This window comes from Gopherus flavomarginatus, chromosome 11 (assembly GCF_025201925.1).
Source record: "Gopherus flavomarginatus isolate rGopFla2 chromosome 11, rGopFla2.mat.asm, whole genome shotgun sequence".
In the NCBI taxonomy this organism is placed as follows: Eukaryota; Metazoa; Chordata; order Testudines; family Testudinidae; genus Gopherus; species Gopherus flavomarginatus.
Window position 1 is genome coordinate 33,551,766 of NC_066627.1, and position 21,951 is coordinate 33,573,716.

Genomic DNA, 21,951 nt, shown 5'->3' on the forward strand with positions numbered 1-21,951 from the left:
ATGTTTAGCACTGTGGTTAGACCTGTTTCACTGAATTAATATTTTTTGGTTCTTTATATCCTCTAGAATTCCTCCTTTCCCTTTCACTTCACTGACAAGGTAAGAAATGTTCTTGTGTTTCTCAATAGTATATCGTAAGCACCAGTTTGTTCTGTGCTTGACTCTTCCTGGTATAAATCTCATCAACTTGGTTTCTCATCTTAGACTTCATTAGCCTTATTCTGGATTGAAACCAGCTCCGCTGAGAGTACAATTTGGCCCTACGTGTGCCAATGGGATATTTGCATGAGCAAATTGCATTTTCTAATACTCCCTTTATGTGCTTAGGGCATGTCCTCGGTGTGAAACCTCGGGACTGAGAGTAGGAGGGAAGTCTAGGTCAGATCACAAAAGAACTTCAGTGAGGGTAGAAGGGAGAAGACTTCAAGGTGCCTGTGGCACAAGGAAAAGGCAGGGTGGAGATGCAAAGGTACACATGAGAAGATGGAGATGGGGAGCCCATATGAGAGAGAGTCCCAGCTACATGGGGATGGGACACAAACAGAAAAACCCTGAAGAAAATCTGGCAGAGAAGGACATGGTCAACAGCCAGGGACGGCTTTAGGAAGCGCGGGGCCCGATTCGAACAGTTTCAACGGGGCCTTGGCAGGGATGACTTAAAAAAAAAAATGTAAAAAAACATGTGGGGCTTGTACTCACTGGGTGGCATTCCTAGTCTTCAGCGGCGGGTCCTTCACTCGCTCCGAGTTTTCAGTGGCACTGAGGGACCTGCCGCTGAAGTGCTGCTGAAGACCCGGAGCAAGTGAAGGACCCGCTGGCGAAGACCCAGAGCGCTGCCGGGTGAGTAAAAATTAAAAAGGAGCCTCTAGCCAGGGAAGGGATTCTCGACCACTTGCCCCACCCCTCAACGGCTCTGCCACTGGGCGTGGGGCCCTCTTAGGCGCAGGGCCTGATACAGGGGAATTGGTGGAATTGGCCTAAAGCCGGCCCTGTCAACAGCAGATATCTGATTGTCTGTGATACATGAGCCCAGCTTAATTCCAGATCCTAGGATGGGCTTGTCAAAGGTAAAAAAATCTTTGTATTTGTAAACTGTGATCCATGAGCCATTCTGATCCAGAGTCCTTGAGAGACAATAATGGTGGGGCGCTCCAGTGTCATTCTGAAAAGGCACTTCCCAGAGGAGAACCAGGCCTTAAGAGTAGTCTTTGCAGCTGAGTTATATTAAGTATCATCAATGTTTCATGAATGCTTGAAGGTCAAGTACACAGTATTACGTCGCTTCATCCAGTGTCTGTAATTAAATCCCTGGCAGTCTCCCCCGTATGACCTTTAAATTATTGAAAATAATAATGAAATAGCCCACTGGAGGTGGGGGGAAGGAGAGGAAGAAGGAGAGCGCGCACATGAGAAAAAGCAGAGCAGCAGGGAGAAAGTAAAAGAGACAAGGAGAGGGAGTAAAGAGAGGCTGTGATTTGGACACTTGATGTGGTCCGTTATGATATTCTCCCTCCTGCTCAAAGCAACAGTACTTGGACTTCATGGGAGGTAATAGGCAGTCTTTGGGATAGAGTCCATCCCCCAACCCACAGGCAGGCCACAGGGTTAATATACCCTTCACTCCCTCACTCACATAGCCATGCCTTCTATTCCACCTACCTGGGCCTTGCGGGCCACTGGATCCCCACAGGCCTCTTCCACACACAGCCCTGCACCCATGCTGGCCTGTTTAGTACTGGTGTGGATCCCCCTCCATGGTGTGAAGGGGGCCAGGACTCCAAAGTCTGTACTTGCCAAAACGCACCACCCCACTGGCTTTCTTAGTCCTCATGAATGGACAGCACATGTTAGACTGGAATGTGCTCAGCAATCACGGAAACCCAGGCCCTAAGCATGTGCAGCGCGTGCCCTGTTTAACACAGTCTCTGGGCTGTAAAGTGTGGGATAACAATCTCTCCTAACTGCGCCCCCTCAGCAATAACAGCTAATGCATCCAAATGCAATATGCTTTATAAAATAATGAAGGGCACAGCATGTCCTCCACCCGCATGTATGGATAAAACATCTGCAAAGGGCCCAGTAATGTTGGTCCTGGACGCGTGGAGGCTGATCCCTCTGAACTGCGACTAGATGGACTCCTACCCTCTGTCCCAAAGGCTGCAGTCGATTTCTCTGTCTCCTTTCCAGACCATCTGCTACCTTGGTTGTTTGGAATCAGAACCACCAAGCCCTAATTATCCCAAGTGAATTTCAATGCCATTGAAAGCCGTAAAGAGGCTACTCACTGGCTGAGTATCTTAGTCATGGGTAACTGGCAGAACGTAGTGCCTGGATGTTAGCCACTCCGGGTCAGGTTCAGTTCTGGCTTAAAATAATGCAACTCCCCTGAAGCCCAACAGACTAGCACCTGCTTGCACAAGGGCTGGACCTGGTCATCTGGGTTTTTATGTCTGTGTCTATTATGATGACAGGGCTTTGACAGCAGCTTTTCTTGATGCTGACAGTGCACTCCGTTGCATGCTCAGTGCCTGGTCATGAGAGCAGTCCTGCAGCTCCTATTGCAGCAGGTTCACAATCCCCTTCTGCTCTCTGCTCACAGGGTACAAATATCCTACAGGAAAGAGACTATCATCTTCGAGAGGATGATAAGCCCCATCTGGGATCCTGTAAGCAGTGCCCTGGGCAGCACCCTGCGGGAAGATTATTGTCCTTGAGAAGGGGACCCAGAAGGAAGCAAGGGTGATACTATGTCTGGAGGATCTAATGGTCCCATCCTGGAAGGTGCTGGCTACCCTCTATTTTCTCACCGTCTCACAGAGAATCAGGGATGCTCCTCGCTACTCAGCAGTTGATTGTGAGTAGAGTTGTGCAGGAATCAGAATTTCCATTTCGTGAAATGAAAAATCACAATGTTCCATTTCAAAAATGCCAAAATGGAATGTTCCAACATTATCGAAACAAAATGTTGACATGATCCCCTGGAAAATAGCAGGTTCAACTAAATGGCATTTTCCAATGGAAAAACATTCTGTCCAAAGGTTTCTACCAGCTCTAGCTGTAAGCTCTGGGGAATGGTCAAGGGTGATTCATCATGGGAAAAGGAGACTGAGATTTTCAAAGTGGCAGGATTTCCATTGTTTCACGAGATATATTTTCCACCCTGGCAAGGGGCACAGTGTAAAATGTGAGTGACTTGGAACTCATGCAGAATGGTTTTGAACCAGAGGGAATAAACATCTGGAGTAATGCTCCCGGAGAAGGCAGCTGAAGTAAAGAGCATACAGGAGTCTGAGTGACACCTGACATTTGCTTCCAGTGTATTGGGTCAGTAAGCCACTAGACTGTCTCCTGTTCTTCAAGTAAGAGTTCTGCTCTGTCTCCTGGGCACACTGCTGAGCCCATCTGTTTCAGCAGGCCCCTATGGAGGGCTGAAGTCACTGAAGGTGAAATGTAGTCACATGACCAAATGATGCGCAGTAGCACGAAGGAAAGAAGTGCTGCTGCTTTGGCTGATTTACTCTGCATCTCCTATGCCCTTGTGTTTTTAAATGTGTGTCAACAGCACCTGTCGGGGTGGAGTTTGCATAGGGCCAAGATAGAAAGAAATAAACATCCCACTGTTCACTGGCGGTAGGCAGTCCTGCTAAAGAGGCAACTTACTGCGGATTTCAGCTGTAGCGTACTTTGGAATCATGGAGTCAGTGGTGAGCTCGGGATGGAGGATACAGCCGTGAGTGTAGGCGTCCATGGGCAGTGAGTCCAGGAGCTCTCTGTACTGCACCACTCTTGTGTGAAGAATGCTCCCGGCATCGGGGATCAGCTTGGTAACATTTTCTGAAACACAGAACAAAAAGTTGGCATTGGTTACAGCTACAATACACCAACTTGTTCCCATGTGATTTGATTGTCCCCAGGCCACTGGGATGATCAAAGATTGATTTAGGGTGGCTCATTACTTCCTGTTTTGCGACACCGGTTTGTGTTTAGCATGTGCTAGTTCTGATTAGAGATGAAATCAAACCATTCATTGAAACACTTTCCTGGGGCTCAAGTGAAATTAACCCCGGAGCTAAGCCTTCCTGGATTTGTTTGGACTGGTCCCTCTTATGCACTGGTTGATTAGGTTGATCATGTACAGTAGGCCCTCCCCTGCACCCAATGAGTGTAAATGTTCAGGGCCTGGGTCTTACAGCTAGTGAGTATCTGCAGCTCTCATTGACTTCAGTGGTGGCTGCAAAGTCTCTGCGTCTCTAAACATCAGGTGCTGAGTTCTGTTCCCAGGAAAGCAAACTGGCACCAAACTCGTACCTGGAATTAATGGGATTTTCCAAATCCCCTGTGTATGGAGTTGTCATAACCTATTCCCAGATTTGGACCTTAGCGTCCAAAATATGGGGGTTAGCATGAAAACCTCCAAGCTTAGTTACCTGCTTGGACCTGGTAAAGCTGCCACCACCCAAAAAATTAGAGTGTTTTGGGGCACTCTGGTCCCCCCAAAAACCTTCCCTGGGGACCCCAAGACCCAAATTCCTTGAGTCTCACAATAAAGGGAAATAACCTTTTCCCTTCCCCCCTCCAGGTGTTCCTGGAGAGATACACAGAAGCAAGCTCCGTGAATCTAAACAGAGGGATTCCACCCTCTCTATTTCCAGTCCTGGAAACAGAAGTACTTCCCTCTTCACCCAGAGGGTATGCAAAGTCAGGCTAGTAAATCTAACACACACAGATTTCCCCCTGACTTCTTTCTCCCACCAATTCCCTGGTGAGCACAGACTCAATTCCCTGGAGTTCCCCACTAAAGAAAAACTCCAACAGGTCTTAAAAAGAAAGCTTTATATAAAAAGAAAGAAAAAGTACATAAAAATGGTCTCTCTGTATTAAGGTGACAAATACAGGGTCAATTGCTTAAAAGAAATATGAATAAACAGCCTTATTTAAAAAGAATACAATTCAAAACATTCCAGCAACTACACACATGTAAATACAAAAGAAAACCATATAAACTTTACTGCCTTATTATATTTGTACTTACAACTTGGAAACAGAAGATTAGAAAGCAAGAGACAGAAATCCTTCCCATAGCCGAGAGGGACAGATACAAAACCAGAACAAAGGACTCCCACACAAACTTCCCTCCACCCAGATTTTAAAAAGTCTTGTTTCCTGATTGGTCCTCTGGTCAGGTGTTTCAGGTTATTTCTTTCCAGGTGAAAGAGACATTAACCCTTAGCTATCTGTTTATGACAGGAGTTCTAGGGCAACAGAACTATTTTGTGATGCTCTTTATTCCAAGTGCAGTCTCTTGGCCAATCAGTGCACAGACACAGACCCAGACCCAGCAACTCCCTATAGACCAGACCCACTACATGTGCTTTAGCTGTATGCTAATTCCTGGGTGCTGACTCGGGCACTGCCAAGCACCCACAATCATAACACTCAATAATAACAGCAATACTTAGTACTTATATGGCACTTTGCATCTTCATAGTTCTGCTCTAATATTAACTACTGTAAGGTCAGCCCTGGCTACGTTATGCAGTGTGTCATCCGCCCACACTCACTGACACATTCACATTTGTGTGTGTGCTCTCTCTTCCTAACTAACAACATTCAGCTCCTTCTCTCCTTGCTAAAAAGTGTGAATTAGCGGCCTGATTTTCAAAGCCACAGCCCTCCAGGGTTGTTTACAATGGCATGTCTAATATATGCATGTAATTACTGTGAGTGCACATACAAATCACATGCAAACAGACCCTTCTGATCAACTTCAAGCAGTCTCAGTAATTATGCACACACATTAGGCACACTGTGGCACATGCATCTTTGCCAACAGCCCTTGGCTGAGGGGTTTCTAAGAAAAGAGGCTCACGATGTCTGAAAGCTGACTGTGCCTGCCTTTTCTAGCCAAAAGCTGGTTGTGGTATCTGAATGGCTTTGTTCCACCAATACAGGGTTTGTATGTGTCAGGGGATTTTGCAGGTGCTTCCTGGAAACCCAGTGAAAATGTGGCCCCAAAAGATCACTGAGGTTTTAAACAATTCCTGGAGAACATCTGATTTCTTCTCAGCTGTGACTGGTTGAAATCTTCCACTGGTCCCATGATTTCCATTTCCTTGCACCAAGCACAGAGTCAAACCAGGAGGTCCTCATTCCGGTTTTACTCGGCCTGAACGCTGGCAAACTCTCACTGACTTCTATGGGTGTTTGAGCATGAGCCCCAAGATTTGGGTTATACCAATAGCCATGGTACATCCTCACACTGAAAAGCATATCAGACCTGGTAGCTGGTATGTAGTGCTCTGCATCTCAAGCTCTGTTTAAAACCTAATTAAACCTCATCACCTCCCTCTGAGGTGGGTAAGTAAGTGCTATCAGCAGCAATGGGAAGGGCTTGTCCTGAGAGATAAGTGAGCTGGCTATTCCCTAGGATAATATAAATCTAGACTCTATAAAGTACCAGTAAATGCACTATAGGGAACATTCCTGGCCCCCAGGGATGAACTGGGTGGGACCAAGCAAGGCATCTCCATTGATAGGTTTGGGGATTCTATCACATTAAACCCTTTCCCAGTGAATTTTTCAGACTGAGAGATTTTCATAGCTTCTAAATATGATGTGGTTGAGCCGAAGTCCCTCATGGGACTGCTAGTTTGCCGTTCACCTTCATGCTGTCCTTGGACCAAGTACAAGAGGCTGGATCCCAGCCACAAACAGGGACTTTTCATTTGAGAACCACCACCAATGGAATGAAATAACACTAATACAGAATCCCTAGAGCGCATGCTTCCACATGGCTCCCAGCCAGCATCGTAGCAGTTCATGCCAAGGTTTCCCGGGCTGGAACCCAATGCATTCAGAATAGCCAGCCCTTCAAGTAAGGCTACTCAGTAACCACACTGAAATGCAACAGCTGTGGCTGTGGACCTACTCCCTTCAGCTGGTGTTGGAGGCATTAGCTCACCAGAATGACACCTGTTCTCCCTGTTGGTTGCTGAACTAACTCCACATATTGGCCCGATTGCTGCTGATGCCATGTTATATATTACCTCACAGGGTATGGCTGGTAACTAATAGAGCTAGACTCTGCTTCGAGCCTGCGACAAAATGAAGCCTTGCAGATATTTATCCTTAGTATAAAGAGCCCTTCCAGGATTGAAACATTTTTATGGAGTGAGTGTCTCACCAGCATCAGCCTCTAAAGACTGGCATTGCAGGCAAAGCCAGAATGGGCTGGACATGATTCCAGAGCTTGCTAATATGACTAATAGAACTGCTAACCAGGGTCAGAGCACCTTTTTCCCCTTCCCACCCCCTGCCCCAGCACCATGGCAGATCTGTAATTATCTATCACTCTAGGAGCTGTTCCATGTCGCTGACTAGGTCAATGCCTTCTGCTGGTGACAGGATGCTATCACATGTGCATCTTCTGCCCTCATTTAGATGTGTGCAACCCTAATGGAGACAAGGTAAAGTCACATCTGTAAGGGTGAGCTCACTGGGGATTAGAAATCAGTGAAGTTGCATTAATAAAACAGAATATAGGCCGCTGAGTGAAGTGCCTGAGAAGAGTCTTTCAGACTGAACCAAATCTGGGTCCTGGCCTGGTCCATAAGCGGGAACCTCTGGGAAGCTACGAGGGGTGGTGACAAGTGGTCCTTTGCTTTGTTTAAGATGTATTTGTTGAAACTTTGGGGATTCAGCAAGACCAGCCTGTTCAACTAAGCCTAAAAGAAGGCCTTTGATTGAGTGGGGAAACTTCCTGCTTTTTCTGAATGCTTTCTCTGAGCAGCGTGAGAAGGGAGTGCTGGAGCCGAGGAGAGGAGGACAGCCGCTGATCTGCCAAGACTCCCTTGTTTTTGGAATCTATTTTAAGATGGTTTTTAAAGTCTCTCCATTCCTAAGGTGACAGGCTTTAGGATGAGTGTCATGATGACAGAGTTAAAACCTCCCTCCTAAGCCTTTGAAGTCTCCCGGCTTACTCATCCCAGTCTGACAGCCCTGAACTGGCCAGCTCTGCTCTGACAAATGAAGGGAACTCAGGAAAGCACTGGTGAGTCATTGCCTCAGGGCTGGGCCCTCTCTCTGTGAACCCGTGGGGTGAAGCACCAGGGCAGGACAGTGTGGGGGAGCTCGCTCTGCCACTAACCAGGCTGCATTTGCTCTGGATAAATAAAGGGATTCACTCCCCAGTGCTGGCAATACTTTGCTGCTCACTGGCACTACATTCACGTAACACCAAATATAAACATCTCCCCTCCTTAACAGCTGCCATCCCCTTTCATTTCCTCCCTACTGGCAATATACCAACCTGTCCTCCGACTGCAGTCACTCACCAGCTCAGCCCCAGGAAAGCCCTTCCCAGGCACATTCCAGGGAGAGGAACGTCAGCGCCCGGTGCCACTGGCCGGGACACCAGAGTAAGCTGATTTTGGCAGGCTATGAAAGCTTCGCGTCAGACCATGTGACATCCCACTGGGTGGCAAAACTCTGCAGGACTATTAGGTCTAAGCAGAGGTTGAGCAAAAACCACAACTGGCAATGATTTTGCCAAACCTCATTGGCCCTGGCCAGTTCAGAGCTAGGCCCCATTTTATCCAAACTCATAAAGGTTGTTAAGGTGGAGAGCTGAATAAGTGGTTCCAGTTTCACCCCATCTCTGCACATGAAGTCTCATAATGATGATACACAGAAATAATAGAGTTGTCACAGCTGGGGGTGGTGAAGAGGCCTGGAACACAGCCCAAAACTCAAACCAAATACAAAAACAGTAGCCCTGCTGGGAGCCTGGCTCATAAAGGAAAATGGGGACATGAGGGGCATGAACTACAACTCCCATGAGGCACTGTGGTGACATTTCCAAATTGAAATGTTTGGTTTTCAACTGCAAGTTTTCAGTTTCGGCTGACAACTTTTTGGTTTTGGAATGTTTTGCTGTCAAAAAAAAGCTGAAATTTTTCTTGAAGAGCAGACACTTTTCACCAACGAAAAGAATGAGGAGTACTTGTGGCACCTTAGAGACTAGCAGATTTATTTGAGCATAAGCTTTTGTGGGATAAAACCCACTTCCTTTTCACCAACAGTTTCCTTGAGCCGAAACTCCAATTTTCCATCAAAACCTCATTTTGATGATGAATTTTGACCCACCCCTCCTCACCTCCTGTGAAGTTCTTCTCCATGTAGTCGATGATCTGGTTGTAGTCACTGATGATGTTGTCTCCATGGATAATCACGGGCACCTCCTCTCCGAGGTTGAGACGCATGAACCAGGGCTCCTTGTGCTCAGTCAGGGGCATGCTGACATCCCGCTCCTCGCACGGCAGCCCCTTCTCCGCGATGACCAGGCGGACCTATGGCAGGAAGCAATAAGTCTCATTGCTGCCCACTGGGCTCTGCATATGGTCTCCAATACCCACAAAGTCTACAGGACAGTGATGCTCAGCCACTTGTGGGTCTTTGGGGCCCCATGTTTGTAGCATTCACAGGGCTGATTGGAGCTCCTCTTACCAATGGGCATTCAGTAGAGTGCCCACCCTGGGATTATTCCTCGAGCCACTTGACACGTACTATGTAGTAAGACATCAGGAGGAGCCCTGAGCCCAACATACCAGAGTCTCTGGCATCTCTCCCAGCAGCCAAGAAGGAGGTAGAAGGCAGAGGAAATATTTTGTTACCCAGTCTCAGAGAATCACAGAAACTTATTATTTATATTACAATTTCTAGGACCAGCCATCATGGAGCAGGACCCTGTTGTTCTAGGTGCTGTACAAAATAGAACAGACAGCCCCTCCCCCAAAGTGCTTACAATCTAAATATAAGACCAGACAACAGACTAATGGAGGAAAGGAAACAATGAGACCATATTGACCAACATGATAGGCAGTAGTCTCTGCACACTAGCAGTCAAGTGTTTTGTAGGCCTGGCAGCGAAGAAGAGCTGTAAGGAGGGGTTTGAAGATGGATAATGAATTGGGTTTGTGGAAGTTTACGGGGAGCTTCTCCTAGGCATGAGGGGCAGCTTGGGGGAAAGCACAAAGGTGCTCGTTTGAAAATTTAACGAGTGATGGCAGCTGGCATCAGGGGCTGATCAGAGACAGGCATAATCTCAGCATGCTGTCCTCCTCTTGTGCCATTATGTTTCATCACAATGGCGCCTCTGAACATGGTATCCCTAAGGCACAATGACACGCCATGATGCACACATTGCAAACCTAGGACAGGACCGCATCAGCTGATTTTCGGGCACCTCCCTTACACGCCAAATGGCTGGCGTCACTTATACATGGAGTATCGTTGCCACAGCAGGGGAAGGCTCACTATTTTCCTCACTCTTGTCAGTCAGTGCTCCCTTGGGAATATTTCTGGTTCCAAAAGCAGAGACGAGTGTCAAGGGGAGAGAAGAATGCAAATGTCCAACAGGGAGAATCCTGCCACGTATTGCAATCCCCTTCCCATTCCCGTTGTTTTCCTAGCACTAGCTTTCGCCCTGTCCCTCCATGGGATCAGAGAGCCTTATACTCCACAGCTCCTGCTCTGTGAGTCTCCAGCCATCCCTCCACCTTGCATCTCTTTCTTCCTTTGCCTCTCTTCACTCCCTGACTCCTATTATTTATCCCTGTGAAGGATTTGGGGTGAAATACTTTGTATGAAGATGCTGTAAATAAAGGTCCCTTGTAGCCTGTAGCTTCTCTCTTTCCTTTCTCCTGGCCCTCGTTGCTAGAGACATTTTGCATTATAGAAGGATCTGGCTTCGTGAATGCTCCTGCTACATGGTTAGAACAGGGAACTGGGAGCCAAGACTAATTAGTTCTGATGATTTTATGTTTTCTTCCAGGTCATTGATAAAAATGTTAAATAGAGTAGGGCCAAAAACCAATCCCTGTGGAACCTCACTGGAAACACACCTGCTTGATTACAATTCCCTGTTTACAATTATATTTTGAGACCTATCAGTTAGCCAGTTTTTAATCCATTTATTGTGAGCCACGTTAATTTGATATTCTAGTTTTTTAATCAAAATGCCATGCATTTGTCAGTGTGGCAATTAGTGTGCTTGTGTGTGCATCTGTGTAACAGGGCTTGTCTCTGTGAATGTGCACATTTCTGTGTGCTTCTTTGTGAGAATAATGGATACCTGTGTGTGTTAAAGCAAAGCATCTGCTGAAGTTCAGCCATGCACTGCTCGCACTCCTTCTTGGACCAAAAGGTTTGGACTAATCAGATCTCTGTGCTTTAGCTCAGACTGTGTCCTGACTTATCACTATCAGCTGGTAAAGGCCAGTGAATGCTTATAAAGCCCTTAAGCTTCTGTGTGATTGGATTTATGGTTTTATCACCCGATTATCAGTTGCACTGTGAGAGTGGTGTTTTGATCTGCCAATCTAGCCCCTTCCAACACTGGGATCTGCTGAGACAGGAAGACATACTGCACATTTCTACACCACCCACAATACTCAGCAGTTTCACTCATGGGGAGCACGACTCAGACACTTTGTCTGGCTTCTCCATCTTTCGCTGCTCCTTATGCGTTTCTCTTTAAGGTACAGATGGTCACCCCTGGAAATCTTCGTAAAGCTGCCAGAGAGAAAACAATGCCATACCTATAAAAGCAGCAAAGAATCCTGTGGAACCTTATAGACTAACAGACGTTTTGGAGCATGAGCTTTCGTGGGTGAATACCCACTTCGTCAGATGTATTCACCCACGAAAGCTCATGCTCCAAAACGTCTGTTAGTCTATAAGGTGCCACAGGATTCTTTGCTGCTTTTACAGATCCAGACTAACACGGCTACCCCTCTGATACTTGATGCCATACCTAGTATAGTTCAAATGCCTGTCTTAGGGTGATGGTAGGCACCATATTGCTCCAATCTGCCCAGATGGTGCACATACAGAGCTACTGGATCTCATTTAGGGAGGCTCCCAAATTCTTGTTGTATGACCCCAGTTCCCAGCTTCATGGGCTGCGCAGGTCTAAACTCAGGGTCATAATAAATAATATCACCTGGAGCTTACACAGCACTTTTGAGCCAGAGATCTCAAGTCTCCTGAGAAAGGAACATCGTTATCATTACCCCCATTTTACAGATACAGAAACTGAGGCAGAAAGAAACCCAGCAGACCATGGAACAGAACCCAGCTCTTCTGAGTCCTAAGCCAGTGCCCTAACTACAGAGCTTCTCTGCTTGAATACAAAGCCTTAGGTGGATCAGTGCCATTTAAAGCCATCCTCTGATACCACTGAGATGGCTTAATAGCTCCTTTGCAAAATCCCTCCTTTCTGCTAGTGGAGGAGGTGTGGCCTGGAAAAAGGGAAACAGCCAATGCCACCTGTGTGTGAGTGACCCTCAAATGCTGCATCACCCCCATGAGGCCATTGGCAGGTGGTACAGGGATCAGCCAAAGGTCCATCCCAGAACACACCTGACTCAGGAGCAGCATGGAGACACATCGGTGGCCTAAAGAACCTTTGCACGCCCAGTCCTGAGCTGTTCTGTATATGCATCCCTCACATCTGTATCCCACCCTTTACATGGCTTTTGGACACCAGGCTTGGCTTCTTCTTCTGAGTCGGGGAGGTCAGGGATTTAGATCAGTTAGTATCCCGGCTTCTTTGGGCAGCTGTGCCAATTTTCCACTCCAGGCCCTTGGCAGACCATAGTACCCATTGCCTCCCGTTCAGCTGTGCACTCTAACCAGCAAGAGGGGTTGGGCTGCTACAAAACTGACTCCCAATGCAGTGAGCAGCACACACGTCATGCAGGTTGAACTGTGCACAGCTGAATGGGAGGCAGGCAGTGAGGGCCTCATCCTTAGGGTAGGGAACAGTCAGGGAGCCTGGAGTACCAGCCACAAAAGCATGGCCCGTCACACTGCCCATCCAGCTCTTTTAGAGGCACCCAGTCCTGTTTCATTTGCACCCTCACATACAAAATTGCACTGAGAATTGATCTTTGTTGTTATTTGTCAGATCTTCCTAGGCACATGGAACATGAACCAGTTATATTTTTCCAGGCACTCAACAAATTGCCCTGATGCATAGTATTAATACTAGGATGTTTATTTTCTACTTGTTCTAAATAAAAATAACTCCAGGGGTGACAGGTGGGCTGTGACATGGGAATGGGAGATGCGAGTTCTGTTCCTGACTCTGACACAGACTTTCCATGTGAACGTGGGTAAATAACTAAACCTCCGTGCCACAGTTTCCCCATCTGTAAAATTGGAACAATGATAGCAACCACACAGGGGCAGGAGGATTTGAGATCAAATTAGTAACACTTCTTCACATGGAAAACATTAGAGAAGTGCAAAGTATAATGTGTACAAAATGCACTGACCTACATTTTCAAACCCACATGTTCAATATCAGACCACCAAGCCCATACTTAAGGTTCTGATTTTCAAAGGGTGCTGAACAGTCACAACTCCCATTGACTTCTAGAAAAGCTGTGGGTGCTCAGCACCTCTAAAAATCAGGCCACTTAATTTAGAATCCGTAATTTGAACTTAGGAGTCTAATTTTAGACATGCAGGTTTTGAAAATGTTCACCACTATGACTTAAGTAGGACACACAAGTAAAAAACAAACAAACTGGTGTGACACCTAGGCAGGTGCCTAACACACAACTTCTGAATTAAAAACAAACAAGCAATTGTTTTCTTACAACTAGAATTTGCTAAAAATAAAACTTTAAAAAAATAGCATTTTTTAATTAGAGCCTCCAAACAAAGAGTTTGCAGAACTAGCAATTAATTATTTACAGGAGCGACAATTTATTTTTTCCTTTTAACATAAAACAAGTAAAAGCCTGTACCCCTTGTTTTCAGATTCCTTGCTCTCTGCCCCTGTGTTGCGGAAAGGGAATTAAACCCCAGAAGGACAGTGCTAGGATAACCGGTCCTGCCACTGAGGACCGTTGCCCCATTCTTCTTTTCTAATCAGTGAGCCATTAAGAAGCCAGTGGCCTGTTCTAGAAGTGACGAGAGAAGCAGAGCTTGCAGCAGGGATCACCACACATGTCCAGCAGGTCTGGTGCCAATTGTGCCCACTGCATCCCTGGCACAGCAATCTGCTACCCATCATTACCTTATAGTAGTCATCAGGTGCTTTGTGTTTCTGTAGCACCTCCCATCCCAAGCTCTCAGAGCACCTTCTAAACATTAAGGAATGAAATCTCACAGCCCCACTGTGAGGTAGGTTGGTGGGTGTGATTATCCTCCTTTTGCAGATGAGGAATTGAGGCCTGGAGTGGGGAAGTGACTTGCCCAAGGTCACACAGCGAATAAGTGCCAAAACCACAAATGGACTCTAAGGCTTCTACCCCCAGAGTTGTCCATTAACCACTAGACCATGCTTCCTCCCTGGATGTGGAAGAGGCTTCCACTCAAGCTAAGAGAGAACCACCATGAGCTCAGATTCCATTTCAGAGCCCGGAGTGGAAGAGGATTCTTATGATAATATGCACTGGCATGCTGGGACAAGTCTCTCTCTACCAAATAACCTTTGGTGCATTTTGGTTCTGATGCAAGCAGCAAGCTCGACAGCCCTGGAGATGGTTCTCCTCTAGTCACAGAACATGTACAGAAGTAGGGCAGCCTTCCCACACACAGCACCCTCCACTAGTGTAGCTCCACCCTGACTACAGGTCAGGAACTGCATCTAGGTTAAGAGAAGAATTCAGTCTATCAGGCTTATTCAGTTCTTGAACTCTCAGTTGAGGCTGCCAAGGAGGAGGGTGTTCAGACCAATTGCTATGGCAATTTTTATCACGTAGAAACCTGAGCTGCTAGGAACTGGACTAAGACCTACCAACTCGTTTCATACAAGCGACACCAAAGGGCTGTTGGAAGGGAATTACTTTGGGTTACAACTGACCTGGGCTGGATTTGAACTGATAACCAAGCTGTGAAGTGCTTGCTAATCAAAGCAGTCCCCTGAATCTCCATGTCAGCTGCTGAGAAACCGCCTGTAATAGCCTGCAAGGGATTCTGCCACCAGCTCCAGCGACCTTGCCTAGCTAGACTATTTCTTTAGAAAAATCATAGGTCTGGGTTCCAGATGTGCACAGCTGTATAAGAGCCACTGACACTACATCTGCATCCCAGACACCTAGGGTGAAATCCTGGCCCAACTGAAGTCCAAGGGTGCTTTGCCATTGATAACTCACCCCTGATGTGTAAGGGGGACCATCAATTAACGGAAGAAAGTCCAAGGCCTGGTTTAGAAACACTGGGCCAAATGTTACCCAGCTGAGTTATACAGGAATGAATCTGGCTCTTTGGCTTGTGCAGGTTACCCTGCTTCCCTCCCCATCTCCCCCAGCTTGTTTCCGGCAGGCTGTAGGAGACCATCTTATGCTCTGGCCATGGTGCTGAATGGGGAGGCTGGACCCAAACCTAGAACAAGGAACCCCAGGCATTTCTTTGCCCGGCGCTAGATCAGGTGGCCTGGCTGCGCGTAGCATGTCAGAGTACTTCTATCATCAGGCATCTGCCCAGAAATTTGAAGTTTTTTATTGTGCCAGACACCTTGACTGAAAGAGGAAACCTTTTCAAATTAAAAGCCTACTTTGCAGCAGTGAGGCCCAAATCAGGGGTTCAGCAGATGCTCCCCACGTCTTAGGGTTTGCCCCTGGAATCCCACCCAATTAGTCAATATTCAACAACCTTGGCAGCAAGATCTGTGTAATTAGTCAGGGAGACAGGGCTTGGAAACCACTTTACTCCTAAAGGACTTTTAACAACACCTCTAACATAAAGGAAATTTCCTATCAGAAAGAGGGTTTGAAGGATATTTGAATATCTGGCATGGATCTGCTTTCTGCGGCATGCTGTGTCCATTACACTTACATGTACAGTACTATGCGCTGTAATAGTTAGCAGGTTGTCTTGCTAGTTAATCCCTAGTTACAGTGAACATGTTTCAGGGTGTTATTTCTTTGCAAGTGACTTTAAAAAAATCAGATTGGGATTTCAATTAATAATATGAGATTGTGCACTGTGACTTTAAAATGTGCCCTATAGTGTTCATGGAGTGGTTCTGGCAGAGCTAGGGCTCGGCCTGGATTGGTTGTAGAAAATCCTGTGTGAGTAGCTGGTTAACTGTTTCCCTCCCAGTGCTGGGAGACAAATGAGAAAAGCAATAGATAAGGATACAAATAGCAACCTCCCAAAAGGGACATTGCAATGCAGGGAAGGAAGGAACGATGGGAGTCAGATTGTTTACCCTAAAGACTCAGTTCTGCTAATGCAGAATAAGCACATTAGTAAGAAGAGTGGGAAGAAAGGACTCAACATTCGTAGACATCTGGCTGCACTGTGTGCCTCAGGATTTCTCTGTGCACACACAAGCCTGTCCCCCCACCCCGCCTCCACAGCCTCCCTGAATGTGCTTGGGGTGAAGGGAGAACATTCTGCTCTCATGGGAACCCAGGGCCCTTGTAGCTTGAAAACTTTATGTTCACCTTCTCCGCTATGAATAATTCAGCTCACATATATAATGAATGTAAGGAGAACAACTGAGGCTGTTGGTGACTATGAAAATAAGGTCAGTTTGTTGAACGCTGGCTGCTATCCTGAGCTGCAGAATAGAACATTCACTATTGACTGGAGAATATGATTGAGTGTTATTTGTTACCAAAATCCATGCATGGCAGCTCTGAACTGACTCAGAGAGTCGAGGGAACAGGATTTCAGTAGCATTGCTGCAGCATCAGGAGCAAATGCATTGTTTGGCACAGTGCTGAACACTCTTTTCAAATCCATGGATATAATTCTGTGCCACGATGTATAGGAACTAATGGTGACCATTGTACATATGGCTACCATCCCCTCCCCCAACACCAGGAGAGTCCTAGCTAGCCAATATTTCAATGCAATTGTCTTTGTCTACCCTTCTCCCTCCCAGGTGAGATTCAGGTGTTAGATGAAGCAGGATCATAAATCAGAAACATCTCCCAGTACAAAATCTGACCTCAGAGCAAAGGCAGAATTACAGTGAAACCCCGGACCCTCCCCCCCCCCCCACATTCCAGTCACCCCAGACAGAGTCTGTCAAAATGCAGAAATACAGGCACAAAACACATCACTCTTTAGATATTCTGGTTGCCAGCTGCACCCCTATTCATCTCTGAATAGCCAGTCTACTCATCCTATAAAACACCCATCCAAGCCGTTTTCCCAAGGCAGGGATATGCCCTGGATCTTGGAGGTGATTCTTCCCTGGGAATTCAGCACAGCATTTACCTTTTGTGAGCTGAAAGACTGGGTCCAGTGATACAAAACCAGCCTATCCTTGGATCTGAGAGCGGGGTTTGTTGGGTCCTGGCTGTCCTCAACCTCCGCAGATTTCCCTGCATCATTCTCAAGAACTGAAATGGGCCACCAGCTGCAGTTGGTGGGAGTAGCATTGTTGGGAGTCGCCATGACAGCCTGAGATTGGAAGAACAGGAGAATGAGAGAGAAGCAGCAGCTGCACTATCCAAGCATCACATGGGCTCATGGAAACAGCATCATTACTCAAGCAAGTGGACTGAATTTCATTACATGCTCGGTATTAGGTGAGCAATGCCAGGGAGCAGAATCAGAATCTGATTTTACAAAAGAAGGGGATTGGGTGTGTTAAATCACAGCCCATTTACACTCTTGCCAGGGCTTTCACTGAAACATGCTACACTGGGCATGCATTGTTCCATTGGAACTGATCAGAAACAGTCTCTGCTACCTGTGCTACCAACTCAGGAGTCCACATGCAATTCCAATCCCCACATCTCATTAGGAATGTTTTTGCAATTGATACTAACATTTGGATCACTTTATATTTGATAGATATTGAATAAACTGATTCATAAATAAATGCTGTCTGTAAAATGTCCAGCAGGTGCTTTCCTACCTACAGCCCTGTATGGAACAAAGAAGCAAGGATTCTTCAAATGTTCTCGTGTTTCTGTATGTTCCAATTAACTATTAATTAATTATTATAATTTATTTGTATTGCGGTAATACTTAGGGGTCCCAGTCATGAACCAGGATCCATTGTGCTAGGGGTTGTACCAGCACAGAACAAAAAGACAGTCCTTGCCCCAAAGAGCTCACAGAGGTGGGTTACAATTATTTACAGAATTGATAGCTCAAATTTCCAGAATTGGGAACATGGCTTTCATATGTAAGTATTGTAATTGTGCATGCAGTCAAAGTCAACGCTCATGTCAATGGCTGGCTAGACATCTAAGGGCCTTCGGTAGGTGCAATTATTTTGACTCTGAGTACTTTCACGGTATGTGGGGTACGGATTGGTTGTACATATTCACATGATAACAAACACAGAGGTCTGGAAATCCAGGCTCATATGCCTCACTATTTGGCTTCATAGCTAGCAACGCTTCCTGACAGTGTGCGCTGTCATCTGTACCACTGAAACAGTCTCCCAAGAAAAGCGCTAGAAGCACCAATTACGATTAGACTGATTAAAGTCTGGGAAAATAAAATAAATCCTGTATGGGCTGGGAGCATGAGCTCAATCACTGAGGGGAACTAAATCTGTGCCCACACAAGCTGCATGTGCAAAGTGTGCTGGTGCACGTGTGCACATGTGAAAACCTTGTAACAGACTGTGTCTAGCTCCTGGTTTGTGTGCACAAGGGCTGGTCTTGGAGTGCACGGAAGGACAGACCTGCACATTTTGCTAGGGCATTTCCAGAGACCTGTCCCCATGGGTCTTTCCCATCTCCAGCTTCTTTTGATCCCCTGACTTTGCCCCTAATGCTACAAATGTAGAACTAACCCTCTGGGGTGAGGGGTGACTGGAGGGGGACTGAGACATTTGGTGAAATGTGCCCCTGCTTTAGAGCATTTAACAGGAGCTCCCCACCTCATTCCCCACAGGCATTGTCTATGGGGTGACGGGCAGGGTGGGTCTGGCCTCCACAAATAGATTTCTAAATGTGCCAGATTTCTTTTAAAAACCATTTATTGGGGGAGGTTAAAAGCGGTAAAATGAATCAGCATTTTTCCAGTGCAGCGTGGCCCACAAGCAGGGAAAATTAATGGCAGAAGGAAGAGCTGGGAGTTAGGAAGGGTTATTTCTGCCCTTGCTCCTCTATCCTCTTCAGTCTCATGAAACAATCATGGAAGAGATTCTCTCTCCATAGCAAGGGCTTGCAAAGTGCAGCCGGAGGCCTCAACACAGTCTGTGAAGCCTTAACAGAAACAGCTGTTCATCTCTAGTGTTTATGACAGGGGAACTCAAGCAGCAGGCAACTTCTACGCAACCGCCAAGAGAGATCCAGCCTGCAGCCTTGAGGCTGTGCATGCTGTATTACAGGTATATAAGGCCAAACTTGGGCCTGCCTTTAGGGAGCTGGCAGGTTGCTGATGTGACCCTCTTTGTCACAGACTTTGTGCACTCCTGATCTGCAGAAGCACGGTCTGAAGTGCAAAGAAAGGCATTGCCACTTTCCCCAGCTCATCCTAGTCTTGGATTTAGCATTTTCTATCCTCCAGGCACAAGAGGTCTTTTCATTGCCCATAAAGCATCTTTCCAGATCCCTTTATAGTAATAACTGTCACTGCCAAAGTATATAATCAAATGGTGCTGCTGTTTTGGGCTTAGAACAAGAGAAGAGAAGGGGAGCCACTCAGTATAAACCTATCAGACCACATCATTGTCCAGCAAGCACCATCTAGTGGACTATTTGATTTTATACTATATATTGTGCAGTCAGGAATAAAAATGACAGTTTCGGTAGCTTTCTGAATCCTGTAGATATCCACATCCTTTGGGAGTGTGTACTTGGCTGGCAGTCAGACAGCGTGTGGCCTAACAAACCAAGCAAAGGATTGAGAGGCAGGATTGCTGGGTTCTGTTCTTGGCTCTGAGGCTGACATTGTGTGACCTTGAGAAAGTTCCCTTTCCTCCCTTTCCTGTCATCAGTTTCCCCATCTGTAAAATGGGGGTGAGACTGATCTCCCCTACCAGCTATTGTGAAGTGAATTTGTTAGTGTCTGAAAGGTGATGACTGGAAGAATGAAAAGCATCAAACTGCAGGCATGCAAAGGGTTGAACTATTGTGGGCTTGCTAGCTAGGAGATTAGGAGTGAGATTGAAAGGTGGGTGAACGGCTGAATCCAGGACTTTATAGACACAGAAACATGGCCCAACTTAAAAAAAAATGGTGGGAATCAGCTGCTTTGGTTTTTCCAGCTGGCCTGAGCCAGTGACTTGCCAACATGTAGCCTATAGAATCATACACATAGGGCTCAGGAGGTTGTCTAGTGAAGTCCATGACCCCCAGGCCAGGCCAGGGCAGGATTAACTATACCTGCCAGAAGTTATCTAACCTGAGAGTGGAATTTGTCCCTCCTCCTTAGAGAAAAATAATTCAGTGAACCCAGCTGCCCTTCTGACCCCCACTCAAATGGAGCCATTGCTGAGGCTGGCAAGAGTTAACTTATTTGATGCCTTTGTCTCGCATCACTCTACATTCTGTGAAAGTAACATGAAGCAAATTAACATGGTGAAGAATCGGCCCAACTTTGTTAGCTACTTGTTTTGTAATGATTTCGAGCTGTGGCTAGAGGAAGAGTGAGGAGCAGCAGAAATGGAGGAGCTTGTAAGAAAAAGAGCACAAAAATGAAGGAAGGGGAAGAGGGGGCATCGCAACTCACTTGCATTGCCTAGCCATGACCAACCAATAGGGTTTTGTAGGCACTACGGTAGAGGTGAGGCTTATGAATTATATCCAGTTTTCCCCAGGCAGCATGGAAGAAAGCAGGACGCTGTTTAATGAAGAAGTTGAATGTTGGGCAAGGCAGCCAGAGGATGCTGGCAGATCGAAGGCAGCAGCAGACAACACCATGAGTTATTAGTTAGGCTGAGATAAAGAGGGAGCCAACAAAGGGCCTGATGTGATCAGAGAGAACAGCCACGATGATGATCTTAGCAGCAGTATTCTGGATGGACTTGAGGTGAACCAGGCTGAAATAGTCAAGCTGTGAACAATTCCATCTAACTCAGGACACACAGGAAATTTCATTGGAGAACCTGCTTTTGTGCTATTTCCACCTGTTTTGCAGAGCTAAGTTCCATAGTTCAAATAAAACTCCAAGGCCCTAGTACTTTAGGGAGTTTCTTGGAATGGTTTGAGTTCCACTCTTTCCTACATTCCTTCCTCAGCCCAGATCAAATAGCACCAGGACTTGATCCATGCTCTGTGCCGACAAATCTGCTATACAATTGGTGCCATCTGCTGCATTTACAATGTTCGAGTTTGATGCCAAATTATCATAGTATCAGCCTGTCAGTCCAGGCTCCCCCCATTTCCTGTACATCTTCCCAGCAGCAAGGTCATTGTTCAATTGCAGTTGGTAAGATACAAGCACCGCTGTAGTGCTTAGCAGGAGCCAGTGCCCCAAGGTGACCTGGGAGTCCCTTTCACCAAACACAGTAACAAGGGAGCTCTCATTTTCAGGGAAAATGGAATGGCTAGGCCAGTTCTCAGTGCTCCTGCTGGTACATGGAGAGTGGAGTTTTATTTTATGTTTGTTTGCTGTGGGTCACAGACAATGACTACCAGCTGAGAAGAACGCCTGCTGACTAGGTTCAACAGTGGCCTAGAAGAACTGCATCACACCACTGAAAATGCCATCACTTGGCTAGACGACTGCACACGCTAAATAAAATCAATCACGACAGGGAAAGTTATGGTTCTTCAGGTGCCTTAGCTGCGTGTTTCCAGACGGCACCACGTTTCGATTTCTTTTAAAAGCATTAACTCTGAATTTCTTGGATTTGCAATGCTTGTTCTGGGGATAATTACAACATCCCTGTAATATATTTACCAGTAAATTACTGATCTATACTCAGCCTGAACTCCAGATGTATGTAGATTTTATCTGAGAATTCTCAGAAGTTCCGCAGCACAGAATGCAAGTACAGACACATACACCTGCTAC

The 21,951-nt window shown here is 46.4% G+C and overlaps 1 protein-coding gene across 1 annotated transcript in view; it reads right to left on the reverse strand.

The window, feature by feature from the left end:
• Positions 1-17,591, reverse strand: part of GDAP1L1 (ganglioside induced differentiation associated protein 1 like 1) — a 41,413-nt gene extending 23,822 nt beyond the window's left edge. Inside the window, exons 1-3 of the mRNA XM_050917437.1 lie at positions 17,245-17,591; positions 9,155-9,347; positions 3,661-3,834 (exon numbers count right to left, since the gene is read on the reverse strand). Of these exons, the coding sequence (XP_050773394.1) occupies positions 3,661-3,834; positions 9,155-9,347; positions 17,245-17,424 (547 nt within the window). The 5' untranslated portion in view covers positions 17,425-17,591. The remainder of the gene's footprint in view (positions 1-3,660; positions 3,835-9,154; positions 9,348-17,244) is intronic.
• Positions 17,592-21,951: the final 4,360 nt, after the last annotated feature.